Below are 13,646 nucleotides of genomic sequence, written 5' to 3' on the forward strand. Positions count from 1 at the left end.
TGTTTACAAGCTATTGATCTGCGGCTGTCTGGATTCACATCTGGGTCAGTGACGTTTGTGGTGTAGTTTAAAACACATTTCTGATGTATTTTAGGATAAGATTAAGTAACCCCCTGTCAGATGGTGGTGACTTTCTGTTTAGTGATGATGTGTTTCCTCTTCCTGCCCAGGTGTGCCAGATCGCGATGCAGCCGCCGGTGAGCGGAGAGCTGATGTTGAGGTTCCAGCAACTACAGTCCCGCCTGGCCACTCTGAACATCGAGAACGAGGAGGTAAGAGGGAGCCTAACACTGCCATACAGTGGTCTTATTCAGTAGGGTATGCAACAGAAAAGTATTGCAATGAAAAATGCAAATGGGTGTTTTTTTATTGGACCTGCTAGTCCTTAAATCCAGGTGGTCCCTCTCTGTTTCAGTCAGTTTTTTTCATTTGGATCCTAATGAACCCAACCCTGACTCGCTTGGGTAGCCAACCACACCAACCAACATCATCTGCTTGCATTATGGTCCATTGTGGTCGCATGTTGGGAAGGAATTGAAATGCTGTATGAAAAGTTCACTTCAGTCAGAAGGTAGCCAAGGGGGGTTGATATCTTAACTCTTTCAGAAATCGAAGTTGGAATAGTTTCCATACAACAAAACTCTCCTACACTGCAGGCAGCCTTCAGAACCACTCAGAGAAGTCTTCTCCCTTGCTCCCAATGGTGGAAAAAATCACTCTCTTTCTCTCTCTCTCTCACACACACACACACACACACACACACACACAATCTCTTTTATTTGTACACTGTCCCACTTCTCCCGGTTTCGACATTGGAGGTGCATCCCTGGCTGTAACATTTTAATCGGACTGGCTGGCATGCCTGAGTGCTTACTAAATAAAAAGCCAATGGAAAGGAAATCACACTGTCTGCTGCTGTGGTGTTAGGGAGTGCAGTCACGTCCATCAGTCTGGCTTCTTGTGTCTCTTGTTGTCTCACGTCTGACCTGCTTCTCCTTTCTCCGCTGCATCTCATCTTGCCTCACACCAGAGCACACAGCCTTCTGCCTTTTATCTCGCGAAGAAATAATGACTTGGGAAAGAATGCTTGTAAATGTGAAGAGCGATTTCAGACCGGCTTGATTATACAACTAAAGAAAATGTATAGATCTGCTTTTTTGTCAGATGCATAATGTCTGCAAGATGTCTATCTTTTTGACCTCTTCACTGTATGTTTGTGGTGTGAGTGGTGTGTTTCAGAGAGTAGAGTACAAGGCTCAGACTATCCCCCACTGGGGGTATGATGTATTTCTGGATGGGAGTTGTTGTTGACACCTAAGCCCAGCTGGTGCTTTCACAGTGCCTGTGTGTAGTCAGTGCAGGCAGAACCAATCGGTGTGGAGGGTCAGGAAGAGCCATGGTGCTGCATGCCCTTGTCTGCCTGGGTGAAACGGAGCTCCACATATGGATCAGGATGGGGAACCACTGCTCTGTGTCAAGTCCACAAGATGGCCTCTTCATGGTGTCTCATTGAAAAGGCCTTTCCAGCGGCTGTCATTTGAAGACACTGAAGCAGAACTGTACACACACATTACTAGCTGTCAAATCCTTGCTTCCTCCTTCCCTGTTTCCTCAATTCCTCCCCAAGCTCATTGGAGGAGGTTTGACGGAGGGAATTTTATCCTCTCCTCCAATGCGCTTTGAGAAGAATTGAGGAAATGAGGAAGGAGGAGGCAAAGATTTGACGGACCAAGATCTACTACAGCCAGGAAAAGTGAAAAGCTGGGATTTGTTGTGTTTTTCTCTGGTATCATGATCTGCAGCTGTTTCCTTGACAGCACGAGAGGATGAAGGAAAACATGGACGAATCATTTATTAGCATGAGAGTAGGAATTCTCTCATCTCCATTGGGCCCACTGTGGCCCCCTGGTCTGGTTCGCGTGCCCTCCAAAGATGATTGGATCTACAGTGTATATATGCAGATATATCTGCAGAAATGGAGTATGTTCTGCTATGTTGGTTATCAACTCCCCTTGTTGGTTAAACCTCTACTTCTGAGGACAGTGTTGTGTTCATTACAATTCCTTTGCCATTCAATGTGGGTATTTCTCAGAGCTAGCTAATAATCTGGTGATTTTACATTTAAATTCACTTCTCTTTAGACAGATACAGACAGCGTCTCTATCTCTCGCTAGACTTAATAAATATTCTCAAGGCGTTTTGTACTAAACCCCGGCAATCCAATACGGTCTCCTTTGTAGGGAGCCTGTGTTTTGTTTTTCTACAGATAAACCTCAGGGTGTCGCATCAACGTGGGAGATGTGTGCTCGGTGTTAGTTCAGTGTTGGCAGCCCTGATTCACTGATTGTGAGATTAGCTTGCTGCTCACCACAGGCCCTGGAGGAATAGAAATCATGCTATTCCCCAGACAGGTTTATACTGGAGGTGACATGCTAGTTGTAAAGTCCCATGCTAGTTGTGAAGTCCCAAGTCCCAGGCCTCCTGATCTGATCCTGCTGGGCACCAGTGGGTAGATCTCAGTGAGCCTCTCCATCTGAAAGCCCTGCTGTAATTGAGCCTAGCAGTCAACACTGGTAACTAGTAGTCTGCTGAATGATGGAGGGACTTTCATGCATGGGTCGTCTCTATACTGTAATTCAAAAGGCACTTGCACATCTGCCCTATCTTTTGGCAGGTGCATGGTAATAGTTGAATAAGATGAGAAAAAGGAGAAACCCGCACACTGCTCTTTAATACGCTTTAGGTGTCGGCCTCACTGCCTTTGTCAGAGCGCCTCTTCATGCTGTGATAGCTGGGCCCCTTGGCCTCCACTGTCCCACCCGGGAGAGGCAGGGAGAGTGGGGGCTCGCCTCTTATTCAGGGCCTTGTTAGGAAAGGTACTCCTATGTCCATGGCACAGAGATGATTGAACCCATGGGCTGGTCCTAAATAGTGCAGCTCTGGACCCGTATTCAGTACCCGTATTCACAAAGCCTCTAGGAAGACCCAGGTCTTTTGGTCCTATCAAAGCAGAATGTTGGAAAAGGAAGGGAAGTATTTTGAGCACCCTCATTCCACTCAGTATTATCACTCATCTGAAACTACTAAAACTGTCAAATAACCCAGTTCCCTTAGTAATTGAAGGTAAAACTATAATAGTGATATCATCAGATGTCGTAAATCACCACACCATAGATCAAACAGACAGGTGGACTTTTAAAATTTGAAATGTCTCTTATTAGAAGTTGAATTGCCTGCCAATCCTACATTTTGTCTCGCAGACTGTCATTATCCCTGTCCAGACCTGTAGTGTTGTTTCTGGTTTATGCTCCACATAGAGACGCATGACAGTGTAATACAACCGTGTGTGTGTGTGTGCGCGCGTGCAGAATCAGTTATGAACCTAACCGTTACCATTACCACATGTAGATGAAAGGGGAGTTGAATGAAAGAGAGCCTTGGCTTTATTCATTCATAGCACCCTGTTTTTCTAAGGTGCCTCAAACATTGAATGAGTCATGGGTCTTAACCTCCCTGTCAAAGTTCTGTCTTGTATGCAGAGTGGCTCTCTCTCGCGCTCTGGGGTTTTATTGGCATGGGAAACGTATGTCTACATTGCCAAAGCAAGTAAATAACAGTAAACATTACATTTGTTTTTAAGAATGGTGCGTATGACCACAAATGTTTCAGTAAACATTACACTTGCAAAAGTTCCAAAATTATAAAGACATTTCAAATATCATATCATGTGCAAATAGATAAAGTACAAAAAGGAAAATAAATAAACATAAATATGGGTTGTATTTCACTGGTTGCCCTTTTTCTTGTGGCAACAGGACACAAATCTTGCTGCTGTGATGGCACACTGTGGTATTTCACCCAGTAGATATGGGAGTTTATCAAAATTGGGTTTGTTTTCAAATTCTTTGTGGGTCTGTGTAATCTGAGGGAAATATGTGTCTCTATGGTCGTACATTTGGCAGGAGGTTAGGAAGTGCAGTTCAGCTTCCACCTCATTTTGTGGGGAGTGTGCACATAGCCTGTATTCTCTTGAGAGCCAGGTCCACTCACTCACTCACTCACTCACTCACTCACTCACTCACTCTCTCCTTCCTCTCTCTGTCTATCTCTCCTTCCTCTCTCCTTCCTCTCTCCTTCCTCTCTCCTTCCTCTCTCACTGTCTCCTTCCTGTCTCTCTCCTTCCTCTCTCCTTGTCACTCGATCTCTATTTCCTTTCTCTCCCCTTTCTCTTTTTCCATCCTCTCTCCACATCTTTCACTCGCTCTTGCTCTCTCCCTCTTTCTCTCTCTGCTTCCTCTCTCGCATGCTCTTGTTCTCTCTCTCTAAACCACTACATCAGGTGAACACATGCGCTCTGCCATTGCATGAGCCATAGGCATACAAAAACATTTCCCTCCTGTCTATCTCCTAACTCTCTCCCTGTCATTTCGCTCCTTCTCACCCAAATATACACTGCTCAAAAAAATAAAGGGAACACTAAAATAACACATCCTAGATCTGAATGAATGAATGAAATATTCTGATTAAATACTTTTGTCTTTACATAGTTGAATGTGCTGACAACAAAATCACACAAAAATGATCAATGGAAATCAAATTTATCAACCCATGGAGGTCTGGATTTGGAGTGACACTCAAAATTAAAGTGGAAAACCACACTACAAGCTGATCCAACTTTGATTTAATGTCCTTAAAACAAGTCAAACTGAGGCTCAGTAGTGTGTGTGGCCTTCACGTGCCTGTATGACCTCCCTACAACGCCTGGGCATGCTCCTGATGAGGTGGCGGATGGTCTCCTGAGGGATCTCCTCCCAGACCTGGACTAAAGCATCCGCCAACTCCTGGACAGTCTGTGGTGCAACGTGGCGTTGGTGGATGGAGCAAGACATGATGTCCCAGATGTGCTCAATTGGATTCAGGTCTGGGGAACGGGCGGGCCAGTCCATAGCATCAATGCCTTCCTCTTGCAGGAACTGCTGACACAATCCAGCCATATGAGGTCTAGCATTGTCTTGCATTAGGAGGAACCCAGGGCCAACCGCACCAGCATATGGTCTCACAAGGGGTCTGAGGATCTCATCTCGGTACCTAATGGCAGTCAGGCTACCTCACATGGAGAAATGCCACCCCACACCATGACTGACCAACTGCCAAACCGGTCATGCTGGAGGATGTTGCAGGCAGCAGAACGTTCTCCACGGCGTCTGTCACATGCTCAGTGTGAACCTGCTTTCATCTGTGAAGAGCACAGGGCGCCAGTGGCGAATTTGCCAATCTTGGTGTTCTCTGGCAAATGCCAAACGTCCTGAACGGTGTTGGGCTGTAAGCACAACCCCCACCTGTGGACGTCGGGCCCTCATACCACCCTCATGGAGTCTGTTTCTGACCGTTTGAGCAGACACATGTACATTTGTGGCCTGCTGGAGGTCATTTTGCAGGGCTCTGGCAGTGCTCCTCCTGCTCCTCCTTGCACAAAGGCGGAGGTAGCGGTCCTGCTGCTGGGTTGTTGCCCTCTTACGGCCTCCTCCACGTCTCCTGATGTACTGGCCTGTCTCCTGGTAGCGCCTCCATGCTCTGGACACTACGCTGACAGACACAGCAAACCTTCTTGCCACAGCTCGCATTGATGTACCATCCTGGATGAGCTGTACTAACTGAGCCACTTGTGTGGGTTGTAGACTCCGTGCTTTCACTCTGTAGAGTGAAAGCACCGCCAGCATTCAAAAGGGACCAAAACATCAGCCAGGAAGCATAGGAACTGAGAAGTGGTCTGTGGTTACCACCTGGAGAACCACTCCTTTATTGGGGGTGTCTTGCTAATTGCCACCTGTTGTCTATTCCATTTGCACAACAGCATGTGAAATTTGTCAATCAGTGTTGCTTCCTAAGTGGACAGTTTTATTTCACAGAAGTGTGATTGACTTGGAGTTACATTGTGTTGTTTAAGTGTTCCCTTTATTTTTTTGAGCAGTGTATATTACATCAGGGCGTCAGTTTAGGCCTCCTCACAGAATGGAAGTTTTATAAGTGGCCAAAACTTCTCTCAAATTGAGAAGGGACGTTTCTGAGGCGGGAAATGTTTGTTTGCAAATAAGATGGAAATCATTAAAGCTTTAACACAATTATTATATCATATCCACTGGAAAGAAGTATATGTTTATTGTCTGTGTCTAGTGGAATCTTGCATTGTTGTAAGTGATGGGATATGCTTGTCCAAGCCTTGACATTTATAAGCTCTTGGAAAAGCACTTGAGCTGAAGGCAAAGTGGCCACTATGGAAATGAGTTTTAAAAGCCTGAGACTGAGTACCTTTCATCCCTACCATCCTTCCACCCCTTCTTTCATCCCTACCATCCTTCCATCTTTATTATTTCATCCCTACCTTCCCTCCATCTCTATTCTTTCATCCCTACCTCCTTATACTTCCGGCGCCGACAGAGATGGCCGCCTCGCTTCGCGTTCCTAGGAAACTATGCAGTTTTTAGTTTTTTTTACGTGTTATGTCTTACATTGGTACCCCAGGTAATCTTAGGTTTCATTACATACAGTCGGGAAGAACTACTGAATATAAGAGCAACGTCAACTCACCATCAGTACGACCAGGAATATGACTTTCCCGAAGCGGATCCTGTGTTCTGCCTTTCACCCAGGACAACGGAATGGATCCCAGCCTGCAATCCAAAACAAAGACGTCGTAAAAGAGGGAAACGAAGCGGTCTCCTGGTCAGGCTCCGGAGACGGGCACATCACGCACCACTCCCTAGCATACTTCTCGCCAATGTCCAGTCTCTTGACAACAAGGTTGATGAAATCCGAGCAAGGGTAGCATTCCAGAGGGACATCAGAGACTGTAACGTTCTTTGCTTCACGGAAACATGGCTCACTCGAGAGACTCTAACGGAATCGGTGCAGCCAGCTGGTTTCTTCACGCATCGCGCCGACAGAAACAAACATCTTATGGTTAACGAGACGTGGTGTGGTCACAACATCATACAGGAACTCAAGTCCTTCTGTTCACCTGATTTAGAATTCCTCACAATCAAATGTCGACTGCATTATCTACCAAGGGAATTCTCTTTGATTATAATCACAGCCGTGTATATTCCCCCCAAGCAGACACATCGACGGCTCTGAACGAACTTTATTTGACTCTTTGCAAACTGGAAACCACATATCCTGAGGCTGCATTCATTGTAGCTGGAGATTTTAACAAGGCTAATCTGAAAACAAGACTCCCTAAATTGTATCAGCATATCGATTGCGCAACCAGGGCTGATAAAACCTTGGATCATTGCTATTCTAACTTCCGCGACGCATATAAGACCCTCCCCCGCCCTCCTTTCGGAAAAGCTGACCACGACTCCATTTTGTTGCTCCCTCCCTACAGACAGAAGCTAAAACAAGAAGCTCCCGCGCTCAGGTCTGTTCAACGCTGGTCCGACCAATCTGATTCCACGCTCCAAGACTGCTTCCATCACGTGGACTGGGATATGTTCCGCACTGCGTCCATCAACCACATTGACGAATACGCTGATTCGGTGAGCGAGTTCATTAGAACGTGCATTGATGATGTGGTTTCCATAGCAAAGATTAAAGCATTCCCAAACCAGAAACCGTGGATTGATGGCGGCAATCGTGTGAAACTGAAAGCGCGAACCACTGCTTTTAACCAGGGCAAGGTGACCGGAAACATGACCGAATACAAACAGTGTAGCTATTCCCTCCGCAAGCTAAGCGTCAGTATAGAGACAAAGTAGAGTCACAATTCAACGGCTCAGACACAAGAGGTATGTGGCAGGGTCTACAGTCAATCACGGATTACAGCAAGAAAACCAGCCCCGTCACGGACCAGGATGTCTTGCTCCCAGGCAGACTAAATAAACTTTTTTGCCCGCTTTGAGGACAATACAGTGCCACTGACACTGCCCGCAACCAAAACATGCAGACTCTCCTTCACTGCAGCCGACGTGAGTAAAACATTTAAACGTGTTAACCCTCTCAAGGCTGCAGGCCCAGACAGCATGCCCAGCCGCACCCTCAGAGCATGCGCAGACCAGCTGGCTGGTGTGTTTACGGACATATTCAATCAATTCTTATCCCAGTCTGCTGTTCCCACATGCTTCAAGAGGCCCACCATTGTTCCTGTTCCCAAGAAAGCTAAGGTAACTGAGCTAAACGACTATCGCCCCGTAGCACTCACTTCCGTCATCATGAAGTGCTTTGAGAGACTAGTCAAGGACCATATCACCTCCACCCTACCTGACACCCTAGACCCACTCCAATTTGCTTACCGCCCAAATAGGTCCACAGACGATGCAATCTCAACCACACTGCACACTGCCCTAACCCATCTGGACAAGAGGAATACCTATGTGAGAATGCTGTTCATCGACTAGAGCTCAGCATCAACATCTCCATCCCGCTGATCCTCAACACTGGGGCCCTACAAGTGTGCGTTCTGAGCCCTCTCCTGTACTCCCTGTTCACCCACGACTGCGTGGCCATGCACGCCTCCAACTCAATCATCAAGTTTGCGGACGACACTACAGTGGTAGGCTTGATTACCAACAACGACGAGACGGCCTACAGGGAGGAGGTGAGGGCCCTCGAAGTGTGGTGTCAGGAAAATAACCTCACACTCAACGTCAACAAAACTAAGGAGATGATTGTGGACTTCTTGAAACAGCAGAGGGAGCACCCCCCTATCCACATCGATGGGACAGTAGTGGAGAGGGTAGTAAGTTTTAAGTTCCTCGGCGTACACATCACAGACAAACTGAATTGGTCCACCCACACAGAGAGCATCGTGAAGAAGGCGCAGCAGCGCCTCTTCAACCTCAGGAGGCTGAAGAAATTCGGCTTGTCACCAAAAGCACTCACAAACTTCTACAGATGCACAATCGAGAGCATTCTGTTGGGCTGTATCACCGCCTGGTACGGCAACTGCTCCACCCACAACCGTAAGGCTCTCCAGAGGGTAGTGAGGTCTGCACAACGCATCACTGTGGGCAAACTACCTGCCCGCCAGGACACCTACACCACCCGATGTCACAGGAAGGCCATAAAGATCATCAAGGACAACAACCACCCGAGCCACTGCCTGTTCACCCCGCTATCATCCAGAAAGCGAGGTCAGTACAGGTGCATCAAAGCAGGGACCGAGAGACTGAAAAACAGCTTCTATCTCAAGGCCATCGGACTGTTAAACAGCCACCACTAACCTTAACTGTGGCTGCTGCCAACACAGTGACTCTAATAATGGGAATTGATGGAATTTGATGTAAAATATATCACTAGCCACTTTAAGCAATGCTACTTAATATAATGTTTACATACCCTACATTATTCATCGTATATGCATATACTGTACTCTATCATCTACTGCATCTTTATGTAATACACTTTAAACTATGCCACTTTGTTTACATACCCTACATTACTCATCTCATATGTATATACTGTACTCGATACCATCTACTGCATCTTGCCTATGCCGCTCTGTACCATCACTCATTCATATCTTTATGTACATATTCTTTATCCCTTTACACTTGTGTGTATAAGGTAGTAGTTTTGGAATTGTTAGGTTAGATTACTCGTTGGTTATTACTGCATTGTTGGAACTAGAAGCACAAGCGTTAACATCTGCTAACCATGTGTATGTGACAAATACATTTGATTTGGTTTCTTTCATCCCTTTTTTATTATTTTTAATTTTTTACCTTTATTTAACTAGGCAAGTCAGTTAAGAACAAATTCTTATTTTCAATGACGGCCTAGGAACAGTGGGTTTAACTGCCTGTTCAGGGGCAGAACGACAGATTTGTACCTTGTCAGCTCAGGGATTTGAACTTGCAACCTTTCGGTTACTAGTCCAACGCTCTAACCACTAGGCTACCCTGCCGCCTCTACCATCCTTCCACCTCTATTCTTTCATCCCTACCTTTCTTCCACCTCTATTCTTTCATCCCTATCTTCCTTCCACCTCTATTGTTTCTGAGTGCATGCAAATTGATTGCTCTGGTCTGGAGTCATGCTCAAGGACGGATGCATTTGTCATGCTGAGTGTGAAACGAAAGGCCATGCAGAAAGAAATGAAAAGCCATGCATTTATCACATTACTGCCTAGGAGTTCAGAGGTCATTTGGTCAGTGGTCGTCACTGAGCACTGGTCCTTCGAGCCGGATTGGGAAACTTGAGTGAGCTTATGAGTACTTGAGGGAAAACAAATGACAGTGTAATGTGTTTGAATGTGTTTACACCTGTGACACTGTAAACCTGTCCTAAAGCGCTGATCCTCTTTGGGTGCCCTCCAGATCAAGAAGACGTCAGAGGCCACCCTGACGACCATCCAGGACATGGTGACCATTGAGGACTACGACGTCTCCGAGTGTTTCCACCACAGCCGCTCCACCGAGTCGGTGAAGTCCACCGTGTCGGAGACCTACCTCAGCAAGCCCAGCATCGCCAAACGGAGGGCCAACCAGCAGGAGACAGAGCAATTCTACTTCATGGTGAGTGGAGCGCCCCCTATTGGTAACCTCCAGGTTATGACTGTAGAGAACTGGGCAGGGTCATATTCATGTGCATACTGTAGTAGCAGAACATAGCAAAATGTTTTGCAATGGAAAGCAAAAACTATAGTTTCTTATTGGACACGTTCAGTAAGTCCTGCTGACTTTAAATTCAGACTGTCAGTCACTATGGAAACTGCTGTTCATAGATGGCTAGGAAATTAATACATTGGATTTTGACTAGTTTGGATGGTTGGGATCCATGGTCTTGTAGTTGTGGTAGTAGTTGTAATCTATCTGAGGAATGTGAACAGAAGCTGTGCTTGTATTTCTAGGGATTTGTTAGAGCTCTAAAATGTGTGCATATCATATGTATTCCCTCTCTTGGCATTTTAACTCTCAGAAACAAAGCTCTCCAAAAATATAGTGGTTAGGCTATTTCCTCTTCTTCTGTCCTCCTGGCTGTCTAAAGATGGACATGGTGCGATAAAGCTTTAAAAAGACTCCCGTTGTTGTTCTGTCCTTTGCCCTTGGCTGCCTTATCAGAGATTGGTGTCGTAAGGGCAGGCAACGCTTACTTGGCTCATCAGCCCTAGTAATCACTCTGAATTCTCCACAGAAATTCCGGGAGTTTCTGGAGGGCAGCAATCTCATCTCCAAACTGCAGGCCAAGCACGACCTACTGAAAAGGACTCTGGGAGAAGGTAAGGGATCAGAGACCCACATTGTGCTGGCCTACTTCCTGTCTGGCGGTCCCGTCTGTTGGTTAGTTATGTCTGTATGTCCCTTCTGTCTGTTTGGCTGAGTTGTGATCTAAGCAGGTTTCCATATGTATGAAATGGTATACTGAACGTCTCCGCTATTGTCTGTGTGGGTTTGTAAAGGAACTCCTGAATAAATGAAAGGGAAAGATTGCATGCACATTCCAAACCAAGTGCAGTACTTTAGAACTTTAGAGCTAATTAGAAACCGTTAAAAACATTCGGTTGATTCTAAAATTGTCCACTTCAATCTAACCTCTGTGGTAAAATTTCCATTTTGCTACTTTCTCCATCAGGCCTCACAACCGAGATGCTAACCTCAGCATTAGCGCGCCAAGTCAGAGCTAAAGGGATTGTGCTGATGTACTATCCCTCTTCGTGATTGATTAGTGGTTAGCTTAATGGCCTGGCAGCATTAGCGCGGTATGACTATTATGGCTGGGTTCACTGTGTTCTACATTTGTGGGATCTCCTCAAGGCCTTTGACTAAGCTACTGTCAACACTGAGCTGCTGCTGAATGCTAGCTAACGAGCTAACAATGCAGGAAGCAAGCTCTCGTGTGGTCTAAATCCGTCAGTCTCAGTCAATCTGTTGGCTGTAGAGAATGGGGACTTTGATAATAATTAGCCATGGACTCCTGCCTGCTACAGTGAATGTTGGTGAGTGTGTTCAAGTAGGTATAGGTAAAGCTAGCCCCACCCTGGTGTTACCCTGACAGGTCGGATCCTGTCCATGTGCATAGTGGATGGGCACAGGTTTAAAGTTGAAACCGTTCCTCTTGTTAGGAGCAATTTGTTGGATTTGGAGTTTCTTGACTTGTGAAAACATGCGTTTTTGCGTGTGAAGGTAAAATTGTGTGTGTGTTTGTGTGTGTGTTTGGACAGGCATTTTTTTTTTTTACTGCAGTTAAAGTATAAGTGTGTGTTACTGTGTGTGAGTCATTGTGTGCGTCACCATGAAGCCAGTGGTTGTGGGCAGATGGCAGGGCTGCATATGCTTTACTGAGCGTGTGCACAATGCTCTGCAGGCTCCTCTGGGAAAGGTCCCATGTCTCATCTCACATCCTCTCTCTCCCTTCCCCTTTCTCCCCTCGGTCTCCACAGGTCACCAAGGGGACTATATGACCACAAGGTAAGACACTACCACGCTCTCTCTCTCCCTCACACACTAACCTCTTAGGTTTTAATAAGACCCTTTCTGTCTATATTTAGCTGTCCCTATTCAGTTCTTTGAAAACGTATCCCCATAAGTAAAAGTCAGTGTACTCTTCGTTGCGAATGCCATTTCTCTTTATCCTCCTACAGTAAAATGACCAACGATATCTAGACAAATATATATTTCCACTGGTTTGTAAAGAAAATAAAAGTTTGCCACTTAAAGTTCTCACTTATCACTGTGTGAAGAGTAGAACAATCCCTACTGTACTTGAGCTATTATCAAACTGCTGACCCTGGAGAAGAGAGACCAGATGTTACTGCTCTAGACTCCCCAGGGTTTGAATTTGCCATATGCCCAGCATGGTATGGCCTGGTAATATTGTCCCCTTCCAAGAGCCTCAACCCTCTTGCTCTCTCGCTTTCTCTCTCGCTTTCTCTCTCGCTTTCTCTCTAGCGCTGTCTCTCTAGTGCTCTCGCTCTCGCTCTCTCTCTCGCTCTCTCTCTTGCTCTCTCTCTCGCTGTCTTTTTTTCTCTCTTTCTTTCTCTCTCTCTCTCTTTCAATTCAATTAAATTTGCTTTATTGGCATGACGTAACAATGTACATATTGCCAAAGATTACTTTGGATATTTACAATATTAAAATAATAAGAATCAAAATTGTCAACGGGACAACAGTAACAACAATAACCAAGGGTCAAAATAACCATACATTGAACAATAACAATACGCATACAGTAGAGGACATGTGCAGGTTGATTGGTCTGCCAGACACTGTCCCTCATCTTATGGCAGGCAGCAATGTAGTGCGCTGCCAACTCACAGCTCTCTGCGTCCTCCCCCAACAGAACAGGTAGCCTATTCTCATCAGAGAGGTCTTTGAAACCTTGAATAAGGGTTTCAAATTTGGGGAAATGAAACTCTCTAATTGTTTTATATTTTTTACATTTTGTCAGGAAATGTAGTTAGCCACGGTGTACTGTTGATTTAGAGCCAGATAGCACTGGATTTTGCTTTGTGCTTGTGTTTCCCAATAAGCAATGTAGTTTTGTTTTGACTGTGTTGTAATTTTTTATTCTGATTTATTGGATGTTCTGGTCCCGAGGCTTCAGTGTATTAGTAGGACAGGTTTGTGAACTCAGCCCCAGGACCAGCTGGATGAGGGGACTTTTTTCTTTGCTCAGCTCTTGGTATTGCAGGGCTTGGTAATGATATG

General features: G+C 45.7%; 1 protein-coding gene across 2 annotated transcripts in view; it reads left to right on the plus strand.

Moving 5' to 3' along the window:
* Positions 1-13,646, plus strand: part of LOC139373931 (SLIT-ROBO Rho GTPase-activating protein 1-like) — a 157,216-nt gene that overhangs the window by 91,849 nt on the left and 51,721 nt on the right. For both annotated transcript variants that reach the window (XM_071115024.1, XM_071115020.1), the window contains exons 8-11: positions 171-272; positions 10,317-10,514; positions 11,134-11,218; positions 12,380-12,407. In XM_071115024.1, the coding sequence (XP_070971125.1) occupies positions 171-272; positions 10,317-10,514; positions 11,134-11,218; positions 12,380-12,407 (413 nt within the window). The remainder of the gene's footprint in view (positions 1-170; positions 273-10,316; positions 10,515-11,133; positions 11,219-12,379; positions 12,408-13,646) is intronic.

This window comes from Oncorhynchus clarkii, chromosome 2 (assembly GCF_045791955.1).
Source record: "Oncorhynchus clarkii lewisi isolate Uvic-CL-2024 chromosome 2, UVic_Ocla_1.0, whole genome shotgun sequence".
NCBI classification, from domain to species: Eukaryota; Metazoa; Chordata; class Actinopteri; order Salmoniformes; family Salmonidae; genus Oncorhynchus; species Oncorhynchus clarkii.